This window comes from Vanacampus margaritifer, chromosome 1 (assembly GCF_051991255.1).
Source record: "Vanacampus margaritifer isolate UIUO_Vmar chromosome 1, RoL_Vmar_1.0, whole genome shotgun sequence".
Lineage (NCBI taxonomy): Eukaryota > Metazoa > Chordata > Actinopteri > Syngnathiformes > Syngnathidae > Vanacampus > Vanacampus margaritifer.
This window is the reverse complement of record NC_135432.1, coordinates 36,173,449-36,190,777: the sequence shown is the minus strand read 5'-3', so window position 1 is coordinate 36,190,777 and position 17,329 is coordinate 36,173,449. Positions and strand designations below refer to the sequence as shown.

General features: G+C 41.8%; 1 protein-coding gene across 4 annotated transcripts in view; it reads right to left on the bottom strand.

Annotated features, from left to right (window-relative positions):
- Positions 1-3,163: 3,163 nt before the first annotated feature.
- Positions 3,164-17,329, bottom strand: part of nrp2a (neuropilin 2a) — a 69,541-nt gene continuing 55,375 nt past the window's right edge. For 2 of the 4 annotated variants that reach the window (XM_077551537.1, XM_077551553.1), the window contains 5 exons: positions 16,728-16,993; positions 15,702-15,798; positions 14,466-14,498; positions 5,846-5,911; positions 3,164-5,776 (listed from right to left, as the gene is read on the bottom strand). In XM_077551537.1, the coding sequence (XP_077407663.1) occupies positions 5,472-5,776; positions 5,846-5,911; positions 14,466-14,498; positions 15,702-15,798; positions 16,728-16,993 (767 nt within the window). In that variant the 3' untranslated portion in view covers positions 3,164-5,471. Of the gene's footprint in view, positions 5,777-5,845; positions 5,912-11,175; positions 11,808-14,465; positions 14,499-15,701; positions 15,799-16,727; positions 16,994-17,329 lie in introns of those variants that run through there. The other 2 variants (XM_077551543.1, XM_077551547.1) reach the window with 2 other exon arrangements.

The window sequence follows — 17,329 nt, the reverse complement described above, 5'->3', positions numbered from 1 at the left end:
ATAGCAAGTATATACTGCAGTGTGTGTTTGGCCATGTTGCCATCAGGTCTACTCTCAGGATCCATCTTATCCACTGCATTCATGGTGGCATCGTAGTCCAAAACCAGTGTCTTCTCCGTGATCAGACTGTACCCACTCCTCCGATGAATATGCATTGGACTCGGGGCACTCTTCGTCGTCCGATTGAACGTCCGCCTGAGCAGAAGTGCTCGGTTGTGCTCCGCGTTTTCCGGCGTTAGCATCGCTAGCCGGTGAGGCTTTATGACGTGATCATAGCCGCCGCGTCAACGCTTCCAACTTCGGCGTCAACCTCGGAGTCACCATCATCATCATCGTCGTCATCAATGTGCTCTTTAGCATTGATCGATGCTTTTCGTCTTTGAAAAAAATGCTCAAGCGTGAGCTGCTTGCAACCGGTCGCCATTTTCGCTTCCTCAGTCATTCTCACCTCAACAGTCTAGCTCCACCTCACGTCTTCTACTGACGCCTACCCAATCTTGTCCAAAGAGAGTCATCACTGCCATCTAGTGCCCAAAAATAGTCATTATACTAACTACATCTACTTGATACTTTCAGCACAGCTGGTCCACCCGTTTCCCCCCAAAAAACAAAAAAAATTTGTGAACGTCTTTTAACGTCTTTGGCAGTCCTCCGTAGGATTTTACTAAATGTTATTAAACATTTTTGGCAGCCTAAGAGTTAATTATGGAAAAAGCTGTTTTTACAAGAGTAATTTTTCGATTTTTCTTTTTTTTTACGAGAAAGTTATTTTTTGTTATTTCACAGTATTTTCCTGGCACCCCAGCTGCTGGAAGATTACAGTTTAAATTTTTTTATTTTTTATTTAATTTTATTATTATTTTATTTTTTTACAGTGTAGTAGGTTGCAGGTTAGCTGGAGCTTATGCCAGCTGACTTTGGTGAGTGGGCCACATTTTAGACTACACTGTAAAAAAATATGTAAAATCTACAGTAAAAAATTACAGCATTTTCTTGTTTTTAAATTTTACAGTATTTAACTGTATACAGCAATGCATTATAGTTAAAACAACGTGCATTATGGGGGAAAACAAAGTACAGTAATTTGCTGTATGTTTTACAGCAACTATGTTTTGGCAAGTATATACGTGGATTAAAGATAAATACTGTAAAGATTGTGGGATTTTGGCGGGTATCTCTATAGGAGAAGAAGCAAATAGAGGACCCTGTTTTGTCACCGGAGCAAGACAAGAGTAATATTCTGCATCGTCTTCACATTGCATTTCTCCGATAAACAGGCAACATTACAGCTAACATCCATTTATGCACTCGGAACGAGGATTGATTTGATTTGGATGACTGGTTAGCACGTCCGCCTCCCAGTGCTGAGGGCGTGAGATCGAGTCCGGGCTTCGGCCTTCCTGGGTGAGGTTCGCATGTTCTCCCCGTGCCTGTGTGGGTTTTCTCCAGGTGCTCCGGTCTAATCCCACATTCCAAAGCATTCAGTAAGATTACAGTGAATTGCTGTAAAAGTAAATACAGAAAGTAACTGTGATTTATATACTGTAAATACGTGTTAAAAAAATAAAAAGAGTAATGTACTGAGATTTTACAATAATTAACTTTTTTGCCAGTTATTTCCTGTCAATTCGTTACAGTGTAGTTGCTTCACACTCACATTCACACCTATGGACAATTTTGCATGCAAGCATCTTAACATGCACGTTTTTCGGAAACGGTGGTGGTGAGGGGTGGGGGCTGCAGTAAAAACACATACAAGCATGGGAAGAACAATACAATTCCACAGAGGGCCTGAGCTGCATGAGATTCAGACTTGGGACCACTACATTGTGAGACATGCATACTGTGAGTCCATCGTGCTGCCTTCTATTGTATCCATACACACTGCATACTAGTGTTTGTTGAACTGTAATGACCTGCTCCTATATCTTGATTATTTCAGATTACCTCCAAAATAATTGGCTGTGCGTTCCAGTCACTTCCTGTAGCGCAACCCTGAAATCGGTTCCCTCTGCAATCTGGCCTATCACTTTACGTGGCGCCAGGGTTTTTTCTTTTGAAGGCTTCAGAGGTGAAAAACTCTCTGATCTGGTGAAGGCAAGAAAAAGGCCCTGCAGTTTACATTTTGATAAAAAGAAAAAAAGAAAATGTGCAATTTGGCTTACACACAAACAAGAAAATAAAGTTAAGTTAGATTTGCTTGAGAAAACAAGAGGTGGTATGGAACAATGACAATCTGGCCACTCGGGTAATTTCCCGTTTGTGTGATATGGTGGCTGTTCTGCCGGGATCAATCAAACTCATGAGCAGATGGCGTTACACTCCTCCAGTGTGGACTGGTGAGGGTTTGCGTTGTATTCAGAGGCAGTAATTGGCCTGCTGTGTCGCGTCACAGACCGGAGCCCGCTAACTGCCACCACTGCTGCAAGGCGTCAACACATGCACCTTCAGCTTTCGCACACCTCTGACAGGCAACCCTGTGCTACTATTCCATACTTACTGAGTGGTTACATGTTGTCATAGTTAATAAGCTATGACGTCTGCATGTTTGACAGTGAATAAAAAACACATTTCAGGAGTGTGAAGTAGCTAAATAATGCAGAGCTAATTTGAGCCCGCTCATTTAATGGTTCGTCACAACTGCACGGGCTCCTCCCAAAAGTCTCGGGCAAATAATCTTCGGCTGCATTACAGGCATCCACAAAGAAATGGCACAGAAGCTTTGACAGTCTGCGGCTGTGTTTGCTAACAAGCTTTACTTTTAGGTGAGGAACGACTGTGTGGATAAATGGAACCGTGTGTGGGAGACTTTGCACACTGTAGAAAAGAGAACGCGAGTAATTGCAAGGTATATTTTTGTGTGTGTGTGGTTGGGGGTAGGGGCTGGTTGGGCGGCTGAGGCTGAGATGCCACGCACTTCAAAGCTTTGATGTAGGCGCTCTAAATGGGGGCCACCAGAGGTCCAGACTAATGGGAGTTCATGGGGAGATTAGAGGCCCAGTGTGGCAGGCAGTCAACACAAAATAACATCTTTGTATGTGACAGCATAAGTTTGTGAGCAATTATTGTGTTTTTTTGCAATTAAAAGTAAAAGTTTGTTTTGAAAAGTCTACAGAGAAGTCAAGTTAGATGGTGAGAAAAAATGATGCTGGCTTGTTATCTATTACGGTATAAATCTTTTATTAAATAATCATAACAATAAACAAAACAATTATAAAAAGAGCATTTCTGTACAAAGACCCCTTTAAAACAACAAGAACAACAACAAGAACAACAACAGCAGCAGCAGCAGTCCAAGCAGTGCAAGAGGACGTCTCGTTCTCAATGTTTGGCCCTCCTCAGTCAAAGGGGGTGCTGTCATGGTCACTCTCAGTGTCATGCGACTGTCTGGAACTGGATCCAAAGGCAAGCTGGATCCCCGAGGCTCCAAGGCACTTTGAAGAGAGTCAGTGGGGTCCAGAGATGTGGGCCTCAGAGGAGAGGTCTTGTTTGTGTGCGTGTGTGTATGATTGAGATGAAATATTGAGTGTGCGTAAAACATGGACTTCATGGTAGGTGTGTTTCTTCATAACGTCACCAGGCTCAAATATATACCTCAGGGATCAGGGATACCTTATTTTTTTTTGCGAGTGTTATGTTCCGAAAACTGCAGCAAAAAGTGAAAATACTAAAATACCAGACCCTATTTTTCATAAATACATGTAAGTAAAGGTAATTACCATGAGTGAATATGCAAAACTTGATGAGAAATCAACTGTGCAATACAATGAAAATAAAGATCTACGACATTGGGACGCAGCACTGATATATTACTACGACACATTTGTGGCATTAATATGAATTAGTATGCTCAATTAACACCATACTTACTGTTGATCTTTTTCAGAATTTTATAGTTATGGCCTACACGTGTTTTTCCCACACAAGCAGTTCATACTACTGCATCAGTATTACACTATGGTGTTCTAACTTACTTTACAAAATAATTACCTTGTCTGTCATAAGAATGGGGCAGCAAACCATTTTCAGCGCTTCAGAAGGATGACACTCAATAAGAACAATTTGTGGTAGGCTGTGGGTGCCGCTATATTTCAGAGGAACGTGTTGCAATTACAAATCCGTGAAGACTAAACTGCAATATAGTGGGGGATTACTGTGGCAGCCTTCGTTCTTAGTTTTGTGTGTGTGTGTGTGTCAGAGTGACCTTTGTTCTTTGCAGATGTATATGTACAAGCCAATCGTGTCGGTGTTCTGTTGTGAGATTTATAATGTAGCATCACAGCACAATCAATATTTTCTCTCCCAATCGCCATCTTGAGACTTAGTCCATTCGTGTATGGGGTGTATTCAAAACAACTGCCCAACTTGCTTTGTGACAGCTGACAATAGCTAAAAAAATGTAATAAAGTTGAATGAGGTTTGTGCAGTGAATGTTTTTGATCGCGGTGGGATAGGTCCTTCAAATCATGGCTTCTCTGGTCCAAAGCGGGATACGCTCTCACCTTGGTGTCTCCTCAGTATGCTTGCTCAACATTTCCAGTTTAAGGCTTGATGTGTGTCCATTGGCAACCTCAAGATGAGAACTTTCTGGCTGCATGTTCACTTCTTGTCTTTGGCAGTGCTCGGTCAGTGTTGCGTCACTGGCGGCCTAGCTCTGCTTCGCCTTGTTTCTCTTTCCTCCACAGTCGTCAGTTCCTGCCCTCGGCGGCAATCCATAGGTTGCACTCAGCAAAACTCCTTGACCTTTCTCCATTAAGTACAAAGAAAACATGACCTTCAGTCTGCAACGACTATAACTCTCCCTGTCATTAAAAAAACACACCACCGCACTAACCTTCACGCCCCCACTTTCAGTGCCTCGTCCCCTACTTATCAGCTAATTGGCCATGGGCCAGAACAGAAACATTAAACAGAAAGAGAGTGAGTGTAGAAATATAAAGTTGACGCACGTCAGTGACTAAAAATACCACAGCAAAGGCATGCCCAGTGAGGAGCAGAGTCCACAATGGAACAAAAAGTCAACAGGCCAGACAGAAGAGCTGAGCTGCAGGCCAACATGTTCACACGTTTGAGCCAAAAATGATGCTTGCTAAGCACGTTCCTAACCTACCACCTTTCCAACACAATATTTTGTATGTGCACTTTCAAAACTAGAACTCTTACAAATCTATGATGATCATTTAGAAACAGTTGTCTTTTGGTGGGGCGGGACTCTAAAGTTGATATGTGTAGATATTTCCATGTCCGAGGCCTTGGAATGGAGCAATCCATCGTGCACACCTCAGGGGTTTTCACATTGTAACTTTCACCACAAAATAATGGACTGTGCCATTGTTTCCAAACAGGAAAAGGAGAGCTCACTTGAACTTGCCCATGTGTCCAGGGATCTGTCTCTGACACTAAAGTGAAGCTAGGAGCAAATGAAGAAAATAGTGAGAGGTTTTCGCAAAACTGATACGCTCGTTTCCTCCTCACGCCTCGGTGCAGCAGCGCTGCTGGTTGAGTTTGACCTTGTGCTTGAGTCCGTCGTACAGTTCAAAGTTGTAGTTCTCCAGTGTGGTGGAGGAGCGTGAGGACAGGCCGCTGTAGGAGCAGGTGCAGTAAAGGAGGAGGCCCGCACACACGGCCCCCAGTAGGACCCCTAGGGAACTCATGACAATGATGGTGACCAGAATGGGGTCCAACGTGTACAGCCACGAGTTGTCCTTCTCTGAGGCTGGAATCACTGGAGGTTCCAACGACGGAGATGCTGTGTTCCATTCTGGAAACTGCAAACCTAGGACAGCACCAAAGTGTGTCAATTGGGAATTTTGTACATCTGAAGAAAAGAGACTTATTTGCTTACCTCCACCCAGTGGTGCCCTGCCTCCGTCCAACCGCACATCTCCAAACTGATTGGGTGTCTTGACTGCTAGAGAGAAGCACAAAACATGTGTTGCCTTTACACTGATCCAGACACATTTTAATACACACAAAAGTAATTAAACCCTTCGTTTCCCCTGAATCTTATTTTATTTGACCAATTTAAAGGGACAATGTGTAGAATTTAGTTCCATCTAGTGGTGAACTAACAGAATGCAACAACCTAAGTTCGAAGCGAGTGCATTTTGAAGCACGTGCACTACGATGCCACAGAGAGATCACACTTGGCAAGCCTACCACCAATTACTACATTTGCAAAGATCTTCTCCTTCGGGTGCCCGTAAGCAGAAATTATTATTTTTTTTTTTGGGGAGCTCAGTATCATTGATTCTGCAGCCTTGCTGAGTCAGCATGTCATCGTTGTGAGCAGAAAGTTGCTAGCGAAACATACCAGCTGTAAGGCGCACCGTTGTCATATAATTAGCAATGACTAGACCTAAGATTATATATATTTTTAAAAGTTATGTTAATGTGATAGAACATATTATTTTTGCATATTATTGAAATTAACTCATTTGCTCCCAAAAAAGTATAAAAACATTCTATTTTAATATTTCCATGGTCCCCAAAACGTATTTATATGTTTTTTTTAATGCTACAGCATTCAGAAGGCTTTAATGCAGCCTCTGACCTGAAGAGATCGCTTAAAGCAATGGTAGTTATTACAAAAACGGCCAGCAGGTGGCAGCAGAGTATAAGAGATCAACCAGCGCCATGTTGCAACAAGCTATTTTTCCAAATATTTTCAACAGGTTTGTGAATAATGATGAAACTTAGCTATATTCTAATGCTAATTGCTGAAAAACTGAAACAGATACAGAAACAAATATACCTTTGTTTTCCTGATGAAAGAAGAGACTCTAATCTTTCTTTTGGTAGGTTCTATGTTTTTATAGCAATAGCACACAGTATTCTGTGGGCCTTGCAAAATCAGTCAAAATCCAGTAAAACTGCCGGGAGTGAAGGGGGTTGCTTCAGTGAAAATGTCTGGGAATGAATGAATTAATAGTAGGTTTTTAAAATTAATGAACATTGAATAATTACAAAATCTACACATTGTCTCTTTAAAGACTTAAAGTGGGGTACACACGTTTCAATAATCAAGCTTTATTTGAGTATTTTCCTCTCTTCTGATCAAAGTCAGCAAACGCTTGATTGTCACATCTCTCAGGTTAATTATCCTGCAGTGTGCGGTGCTTTATTAGTGATTTTTCCGCCAACATCTGCTAGGAAAATTTGGGGCTTATAATCATAAATCTTAAACCTGTTCACCATTTATGATCGCAAATCCATGTGTCAACACCAAAGTCTGCTGAGCCCCATTGTGACATAAAATAGAACTCCAATTAAGAAGCGACTTGCTTGTGCTGAGGGTTTGTATAACGTGTCAAACAAGTCATTCAGAATAACAGAAATGTAGTTACCAGATAAATTAAGACAGTCAAGGTAACCCAAGACCTTAATAAGTTCTCTCAGAAATGGATGGATAGTTTGGTGTGGAAGAACTTGAGAGCCCTGACCTCAACCTCACCAAACAGCTTTGGAAATTGAATAAAGTAAGACAGAGATGTTGAGCCACCATCAGTGACCTCTGGCCTCGTAAATGTTCTTCTTTACAAATAAAGAAAAATCCCCACAAACAGACTCCAACATCATGTAGAATGTTTTCCCAGTAGAGTGGAAGCTGTTGTAGTTGCAAGGGAGGAACAACTGCCATTTTCTTTTCTTCAATTTTCACTTTGTGCATATGTAATGCCACGAGGACATTTGTCCACGCGGACTGTAAATATTGTTTCACAGTACAAAAAATGCAGTCGTACAATGTTTACACAAATGCAATGACAGGCAGCTCTTGAAATTGTAGAAAAATATGACTTTATTAATTAGAGAAAGATCATTATGATACATTGCTGTCAAAAACACAGTCAAGGTGTAGCATAGTGATGTTATAAGACCGTTCATTCTGCGTGAATAAAGATGCAAATTTGTCATCAGATAACAAAGCTTCCTTTGAAAACAATCAAAACGATTACGCTTAAGAGGTGCGTATAAAGTGAGTGAAGACTTTTTGTGAAAGTGTGTGTGTATTGTGTACTCTCTGCGGTTGGCAGGCGTACAGGAATGGGAGTAACTGCTTGGCAAGGCACACGTCTCGATCTGAAGGGCTGCGATGGCCAATAGCGTTATTACAAATGTTTCCAGGGCAACTGAACTTGGCAGGCTACAGAGTGGTGCAAGTAGAGGGAGGGAAAAGTGCATTGCATAGCCTTAATAAATGTTATCTGTCCATTAACTAATTACAAGTATTGGAGGCTTGAAGCGAAAAAGTGTCAAGCCAGGTGTCCAGTCCCTCCCCCTCCTGATTTAAAAGCACAGCATCAGCCAAAACCACTCTGGAGACAAAAGTGCAGTGACTAAAAGTGCATCCTGCAGAGTGGCATGTGAGCTGCAATTCCATTTTAAAAGAAACATTGCATCATTTTGTAGCCTCACTTCCAAGTAATTACAGTATATGCAAATGCTAAGAGACAAGCCTGCACACTTATACATAAAATTGTTCTTTGCATTCTTTTCTGTTTTAACCGCAGGTATTAGCTCGGTAGGTTCAAACACAGTTATTAAGAAGAAAAAGTGGTTCAGGAAAAGAGTATATTGGTTAAGTAAGTATTATTAAGTTGTTTTTTTCTGCAAGAGAATCAAAGATGAGATTGTGGGTGGAAAACAAAACAAAAAGCAAAACAGTAACGTAGGTTTATGTGATGTCATCCTCATGGTGGTCATTATAGCCACTGTAAGGCATATTTTTATGGTATTTGAGTAAAGCTTTAAAAAGAACCCCGTAGAAACAACATACGATCCGGAGAGTCACCCTCACCCACGCCGTGCTCTCGTCTGTCACCATGTATTCAAGAGTTTTGATCGTCCCAGTAGGAACGCTACAGAGGCTTAGCTTGCTTTCTTTATACGCGTTTCACATTGCTCGGCAGAGAGCAAGCTGCCATTCTACGTCACTATGCACAGAATGCGTTGCGACGTAAATAACAATGGCGGCGTACGCCCAAATAAAGTTTCTACAAAATGTATTGAACTGGAAATGATTTTTGTAAAATGAATCTCATAGTTATGTTAGTAACCACCAAATAAATAATATAGACTATAGAGCAAACTAGTCATTACAATCGGAGTTCCTTTTAATATACAGAAGTGTGGAACTGCCAATGGGGACTAAACCTTTTTGAATGGCAAACTCATTCGGCCAGATTTGAAAATACGTTCAAAGGTGATTGTAGGCTAAATAATAAAAACATAGCATGTTGTTCGATAATGCCACTGGGTATAAGAGTTGTGAATTGCCTAGTACCTGGCGATTCAATTCGTATCACGATTCATAGGTCACGATTCGATTTGATACCGATTAATCTCGATACAAATCTATAAAATGATTATTGCGATTTTTTTAAAACTCAAATTTAGAAAACACTAATCAGTAAACTTGTACATGTACACTGTAAGATTTGTATGAAAATGTTTTAATTGATCTGAAAATTCAGGCATATAACTGGTTGCAGTCTCATGTTTGAACAGTAGGACGTTTTGTTGAATATTCCCACCAAAAAATTATGTTTAAAAATCGATTCGGCCACATATCGAATCGATTCGAAAATTGCGCTCTGTAATATCGCAAAAGTATTTAGTATTTAGGGTATGATACACAGTAAATTTCAAAGAGTCAATTTTACTCTAAAAAAAGACTATATTCAGTCCCACTGTAAATAGAGTAAATTTTTACACTAGGATGAGAGTAAAATAATAAAAACAAAAAAAAGAAAGGAAAAAAGAAAAACGCTCAAGGGTTAAGGAATGAGCCCACAACCTTCAGCATGGAAGACAGCCACTGTAGCACTTGAACTATGCTAGAGTTTTTGCTAGCTAACATATTGCTGATGTGTCCCAAAGGAGACCAAAAATGAGCTACAAGGATTCCACCTGACACCTGCGATATACTGACACCAAGTAGGAGTGGCATGGGTCAGTGGTTAGGGTTGCAGGTCTCCCAGCCTGAGGTTCTGTGATTGTTCCTCAACTGTTGAGATTTTTGGTGAATATTTTACTCTCTTCCGAGTATTGAAGGGATACTTGACTCATTGGGCATTTTCAGCAGTAAAAAGTTAATATATTGTCCAGAAATAATTTGGTAACTTCATTATTTTTCATTTACAATTAATACCTTTAAATACTAATGTTTCCACTTGCTGTCAACGGAAGATGACATCACCTGTGCTGACGACCAATCATGGCTCAGTTTACTGACCAACCCAGAAAACAGGTCAGCCATGATTGATCATTACCTACTTCCTCAGCACAGGTGATGTCATCTTCAGTCGACAGCAAGTGGAAAAATGTGGCAACTTTTCATTGCTGCAAATGGCTCAACAAGTCAAGTTTGCTCTGTTTAGACTGGGACCGAATATAGTCTTTTTCAGAGTAAAATTTACTCTACAAAATTTACCGGTACTGTGTACGTTTGCACATATTTGCAATCTCGTTGGAACAAGTTGGCAGTCAAAAATGTTTACTCCACAGTTGCAGTTCTGCACTTCCGTATTAATATGCTGTAATGTAATCCTGTAATTACCATTGGGAGACAGCATATCTCAGCATTCATATATAGAAATATTCTGGGACTCATAAGTTCTACTTTCCTGTTAAACACTGCCAATAAAAAAAAAGAATATCATCAATGCTTCATGTTGCTGTTGCTTTTCATGGTGCCTTGGCTCAATCTTGAAATTAAATATGCCGCAATACACAGCAGCTGATTTGATGGCACTCTTGGATTGGTAGGCGCAAATATCAAGAGAGGGATGATGGTAGACAGCTGTGTCTATTTACAAGCCAGCACACATTCCCACTGAAAACACCCATAACTTAAATCGGCTCCTTGCGGCTTTCATCCAGGCGGCTCTAAAGATGCGGAGAGAACAACGCAAGTGGGTGGTGCGATGCGTAAAATGGGAGAGGAGAGACGTGCTTTATTATGAAAGACGAGCTTAAAAACTGAGCACTGATGATGACTGCATCCATCACTGATTGACGCCCCACCAGCAGCATTTCTTAATTGTGCACATGCTTGTTTGGAAATGATAATGGATCCCCTCCATCCCTCCCACTGCCACCACTACAACAGGCCAAAGTCCAAGCAAGAGCAGAGTTCATTTCTCCAGCCAGATTCATTCTTGTGTCTCAGATGTCTGGTTTTAGCTGGTGGTTTGGCAGCTCTGGCTGGCTAAACCCAGCCCACAAGTCTGTGTAGAAGTCAATGCTGGGGGAGTTCCAAGAGGATGGTCGGGGCTTTCTGTAGATAAATAAGTCATCCAGTCCTCCACTGCAGCCCTGCCATCAGGATCAGCGGGTCACAGTGTGACAGGTGTCAATACCAAACTCCTCAATGAGACGACGAGGGAAAAAAAGCAACCAAAGCGACATCCATTCGTGAGTACACCAATTTGTTTTTGTACACTTGCATCCTCAGCCGTGCAGCTGTCACCTGATGAGTTTGAGTGATTTGTGACACCGACGTCAAACGCTCGAGCCAATCGGCTCATTTCAGCAGAGAGTGCGGTGTCGGTCTCGGCTGTCCAACCTCACTGTCAGCACTGGCTCCACCCCTGGGGCGGCCATACTGGAGGACCAATTAGAGTACTGGAAGCACTGCGAGGAGCTGTGATAGGCCACCGACTGTTGGCTCTTCTGGGTGGCTAGGTGTCGTCTGCAGCAACAAAGAGCTCTGACCAAGATGGCCACAGCCAGGACGAGGAGGGTGGCCCCAACAGCCATAATGTAATACCAGTGGATGGGGAAGGGAGGCACGGGAATACCTCCCCCTGGTGGAGAGATACAGAATAATTGGCCGACAGGAAGAGAGAGGAGTGGCGCTACAGTTTCTGAAATTCTCAATTTTCGATCCCAAAAAGGAGGCGTGCACCTGAGCATGCACAAGCATGCCGAGTGAAAAAAAATGGCCAAAGAAATATTCAAATGCATCCATGTGCATAAATGCATCTTTGGGTTGGGGGGGGACACATTTTCACACCAAGACCATCAATTTGAAATCAGCCCAATGGAAATGCACATATTCACAATGACATGACTTGGTGTGAAAGCAAGTTGAAATAATTATTGAAAAGCACCCGCACACTTTTTCTTCTTGTTAGGCCCTTCAACTACATCACCATGCAAGACTCACAAGACACCACATGGGAATCAAGTGCTGCCAGAGTTCGCTGGATTTGTTATTAAACTGGCTTGACTTGGCAGATCGGTTTCAAGCTCATGTTATTCTGCTTTCTCACTTTGCCTTTCTTCTCATGCATCAGCCTCCAGGCCAGTCCTCTCCTCCACGAGCCAAAAGCTTTTCACAATGTTGCCCCTGGATTGAACCCCTTCTCCATTTATTGAGAAGAACTAACCTAAGCGCTTTCCAAGAAGTCTCTACTCCAAGTTTTCACCGACATCTACAATCCAGGGACTAAAGAAATTAATTTCTCAAGCATGATCCAAATCTGACTCTGAGAACTTCAAAGGGCTGCAGAGCAACAGTGAACTTGGAGGAGAGAAGCATAGCTGTTTTTTAACGACAGAAGGTGTTGCTGCATGCCGCCGATGCTGCTGCTTCAGACTGTGCACATTCATTAGGTGAGTTGCGGAGCGGAGGGACGCTCGGGCTTGCTGTGTGTATACGTGGCCATATTATTGTGTGAGATGCTGTGAAAAAAAAAAGGCGTAGGAGAGCACGGGTGGGCATACGTGATATTTGCAGTGACAGCAACCACCCAGCTCTTATCTTATTGGAGGACATTATGAGATGCCAGAGCACAAACATCAATCTCGTAGCGTCCCGCAGGATGCTCTAAATATTTTTCATGAGGCAGACAGTTATTTAAAACCCGTCAGGCTGGCTCTCTGAGCCACAAACCGAGATCATGAAAAAGATTTCCTCATATCTGACTGCCTGAGGTGTGCTTGATTTCACTTGCCTTTCACGCAACATTTGCACTTATGCAAAGAATCGTCCTGTTTCCACTGGGACACAATAAATTGGTGGGTACTTCCGCCAATCGTCGATTCCCGTCAAAGACAATGCCCGCTTTTCGGCGAGTGCACAATGACGCAAAGCCACGAAAAAAATACACTGAATGACTGAGCACCGACTGAAGCAGGTTTATGTCTGTTGATTGGGGTAAGGACCAGGGTTATTATAGTTTTGGAATTTTCATTTTCATTTTAGTTTTTATTTTGTTTTGAGTTTTGTTTTTTAAATTTAGTTAGTTTTAATTAGTTTTCAGGGTGGTTCTGTTTTAGTGTTTAATTTTAGGTTAGTTTTAGTTAGTTCCAATATTAATTTTCGTTGTATTTTGTAAAAATGTATATTACATATGTGCAATATTTAATAAACACAATGGTAAAATGAAAAGAAAATAATGCATTTCTTACCTAGTGCTGCATTTCGGCTAAATTAGATGAAAAAGTAGGCAATCCGAGCCATTGGAGTCAAAAGTCAAGCATACAAAATTGTCGCCTAGGAGTGACGTCATCTGAAGATGCTTTTCTATTGGCTGCTGCTAGATGACGTCACTTCTGTGCGACACACTTTCAAATGTCCTTAATTCCAGTTAATATCAAAATAAATATACAAAATCATCCCTAAAGGTTCATGTGTTAAATGAATTACCAAAAACTAAAATTAAGGACATTTCTCACTATAATTACAATTAATTTGCTAGTTTCAGTTAGTTTTGGTTTAAAAAAAAATCATTTTCGTTTTTATTTTATTTTGTTAACAAATTTGTTTTTTTTAATTTTAGTTTTCGTTAACTAAAATAATCTTCTCATTCTGTGTATTTTTGCGAGGCTTCGCATCATGAAGCATTCGCTGAAAATGCAGCGAAAGGTGGCAATCGTTACTGACGGGAATTGATGATTGACGATTGACGGAAGTGCCCACCTCTGATGAATTACCAAAATCTTTTTCTGTTAATCAACATATTCTGGCATTCATTAGTTGGGTGTTTAGTATTTGTTTGGTGATATCTACATGCCGCTTGCACTTTAAAAACAGTTGGGTCAAAAATAACCCAACTATGGGTAAAAAAATATATCGATCCACTACTTGGGTCAATTTGACCCAACTTTGAGTCAAGAAATGGGTCTTTTTGTGTAAAACAACTCATAAACGTTGGTCAGATGCTTTACATGGGTCAAAAAATTGGGTTATTTTGTATAAAACAACCCAGAAAGGGCCAATTTGACCCATAAAGTGCATCGGTCCATTTTCACTTCATAATTGGGTTACTTTTGACCCAACTGTCTTCAAAGTGTGTATTCATTCTGAAACCCTTGCAGTGTAGTTGGTCATGTGATAGTTTGTGCAGCTTATATTGTCATCGAGACATGTTGGTGCCGCCAAGCGAAAACCCACAGCCTGGTGCATACTAACAAGCAGAAGCAGCAAGGCCAGAAAGTAAGTGACATCATACACTCACCTGTCATATCTGGAGAGAAGGCATTGATGGGTTCTGTGAGGACAGTCCGAAAACATGGGTGACGAGGAGGGAGCGAGAGAGTGAGAAAGAGAGAGGGAGAGAACTGTTAGGTAACTTTACACATGACATGAAAAGCGCGGCAAATGTCAAATAAATGTCACAAGACTACCAAAGCCCTCCTGAGGAAATTTAAGTTAATTCCGGAGACAGCTCACATGAATTATGGCCTTTACTGGGCTCCACTGTGAGAATGCAATTTGTGTTCGCTGGCAACAGAATGCATCTCAAGATGTTTATCAGAGTCCAGTTCAACTGTTTGGGAAGCCACAGAGCAGAGCCTTCACTTTGATTGCAGGGAATGCAAACACAAAGATGTGCTGCCTGTGTATAGGGAAAGGGAAAAACGCCTTGTGGCAGAAACGCCAACAGTGTATTCTGAGAAATACCGTACTGTGTTGGATGATAAGCAGCATCCCAGCACGCTGTGGGCGTGGCCAAGGAGCCAAGCTTGGCTGTCATTTTTTGCTTTCTTGACTGCTGAGCCGTTTAGACTCTCGATAGACACACTCCATGACTGATGCAACTTCTCGCACATTTGTCCGCACTGGCTGGTCTGGCTCAAAAGCACCACGGATGTCAGGCAGAAACCGGTGGCAGGTTTCTAACGGCGCACCTCCAGCTTGGTCTGTGATCTGCTTAAGACCATCTCCAAAGCCCCGACTCAGGCCAGATTAAGGAGGCTGCCTTGGCTTTCGGCTCGCGCCAGCCGCTCCGCCGTTTACTTTGAAAACAGCCTGTCGAGTAATTCCCTTTGACGGCTCGGGAAAAGCTCTGTTTACAAATACGACCGGCTTGTGCGCATAAGAGATAGACGGAGGAGAGAAAGAGAAGAATAGAAATCTAATGAAACATAGATTAGCATCGCGGGGGCCCACAGGGCATTTATGGCCTACTTTTCCTATTCTTCTTTTTTTCTGGAGGAGTTTATACAGTGCCCCTCCTTCGCTCGCTTCGCCTCTTTCATCTATGTACTAGGTGGTGTTTTGGAATAAAACGTCTCTCTAAAGCTGGATGTGGAGGAATGTCGGGGGTGTTTATCACGTCGCATGCAATACTGATGCTTTTAAGAGGTGCAAGTGGAGAGGATGGTGACGGTGACAGAGGGCGGCTGGGTCAAATAAAGAACAAAAAAAGTACATCTCGTCCCTCTCTTGTGTGTGGGCTTGTGCCACTTACGTGTACACTCCTCCAGCGGCGTGCTGGAGCTCATGTGGATGTTGTCAATCCAGACATGTCCTCTCGTGCCGTGCGCAAAGAAGCCCTCCATCACAACCTAAGCAGCAGGAAGAAGAAAGAGGCACGGAAGGAACAGAGGAAGCATGGGAGGGGAGAACGAAGGCAACACAAGGGACAAGAAGGAGGAAGAGACGGGATGAAAACTTAATAGAGTGCTTGCGATTTCAAAGCAACAACTTCATACTTGAAATCATCTTCCCCCTCGCTTGCAAGCAATTTACTCTTTTATGAGAACATCAGTGTGATGGCTGTAAAAAATGCAACTCTAAACAATCATGCAACCCAAAGAGACAGCGTGGCTTCTTTTCGGGTGACTATTATTTATCTTGCCTGCATGTGAAGCTTCCACAGAGCCAGTGAGTTCATCACTAAGCTGGTAGGGATGTAACGATAATTGCAATATCGTGTTATGGCAATATTAAAATTGCTACAATATTGTCGGCGTCATGTCAACGATATTAAAAGCAGCACATCTGTTAAAAGGGTAAGGTTGTATTCCATTTGTGCAGTTCTAGCACCCTCTAGGGGTTAGTTTATTAGTGTAGTTTAATTTTAATTAGGTATGTTTTGGCCACTGAGGTCATACCTGCAAATATTTTTCAACATCTCCATAGAAAACAAAACAAACAAAAAACATTACTTTACTACATCAGCTGAACACAACATTGTGAACTACATAGACCATGATACTCATTGATAGGAGAACATGACAATGACATGGCCAAGCCTATTTCTCCATCACTGCTGCTATTATGTAAAAAAACACAATATTGTACTTTTTCCCCCTGCTAATAACAGCTTTTATTGTTATTATTATTATTATTATTATTATTATTATTATTTTGGCATTATCATGAGTTTTTACACGTGATAATTATCACATATCGTGATAATTATTGTATTGCAAGTTTCATACTGTCATATTTATCGTATCATGATGTTTGGATATCCTTGCATCCCTACTACCTGGAAGTTTTTAGGTGAGCGAGGCAGGATAGTGCGGCCCTCCTTCCAGACTGGGCCCTGGTCATCTTTTAGAGTCCACAGGAGGGTCTCCTCATTGTGGGTGTCTCGCAGCAAGACCCTGAGGTGCCCCTCGGCCTCCCCCCACATTTGGTAGGAAAAGAGAAGGCACACTGGCCCGGTGTCGGCCGGCACCACGGGGCTGAGGAGGCGAGCTCGCTGCTGCTCTGTCTTTGGACTGGCTTCGATATACAGATGACTGTTGAGCTCTGAAGAAGAAGCAGCACCACGAGAGATCATTTGTTATTTCCATATTAAATGTGGGTGTGTTTGTGCAAAATACATGAGCAGTGAATATCATAGTGCAGAGAATTTACTGAAAAATTACTGTAAAACAAATCATAACTGTATCAGCCAAATCTGTGTTCCCAGTAGTGCGCTAAATAAAATGTTTTTTATTTTTATTTCTATTTAACACCAAGTAATCTAAACACGATATTTGGATTAATATTGTGTTTATGGAATATAAATTAAGAAGCAAAATCCAGCCGTTTTTAATCATCTGAGCGAGGTGGCCATTTTTCCACTTGCCGCCAACTGAAAAT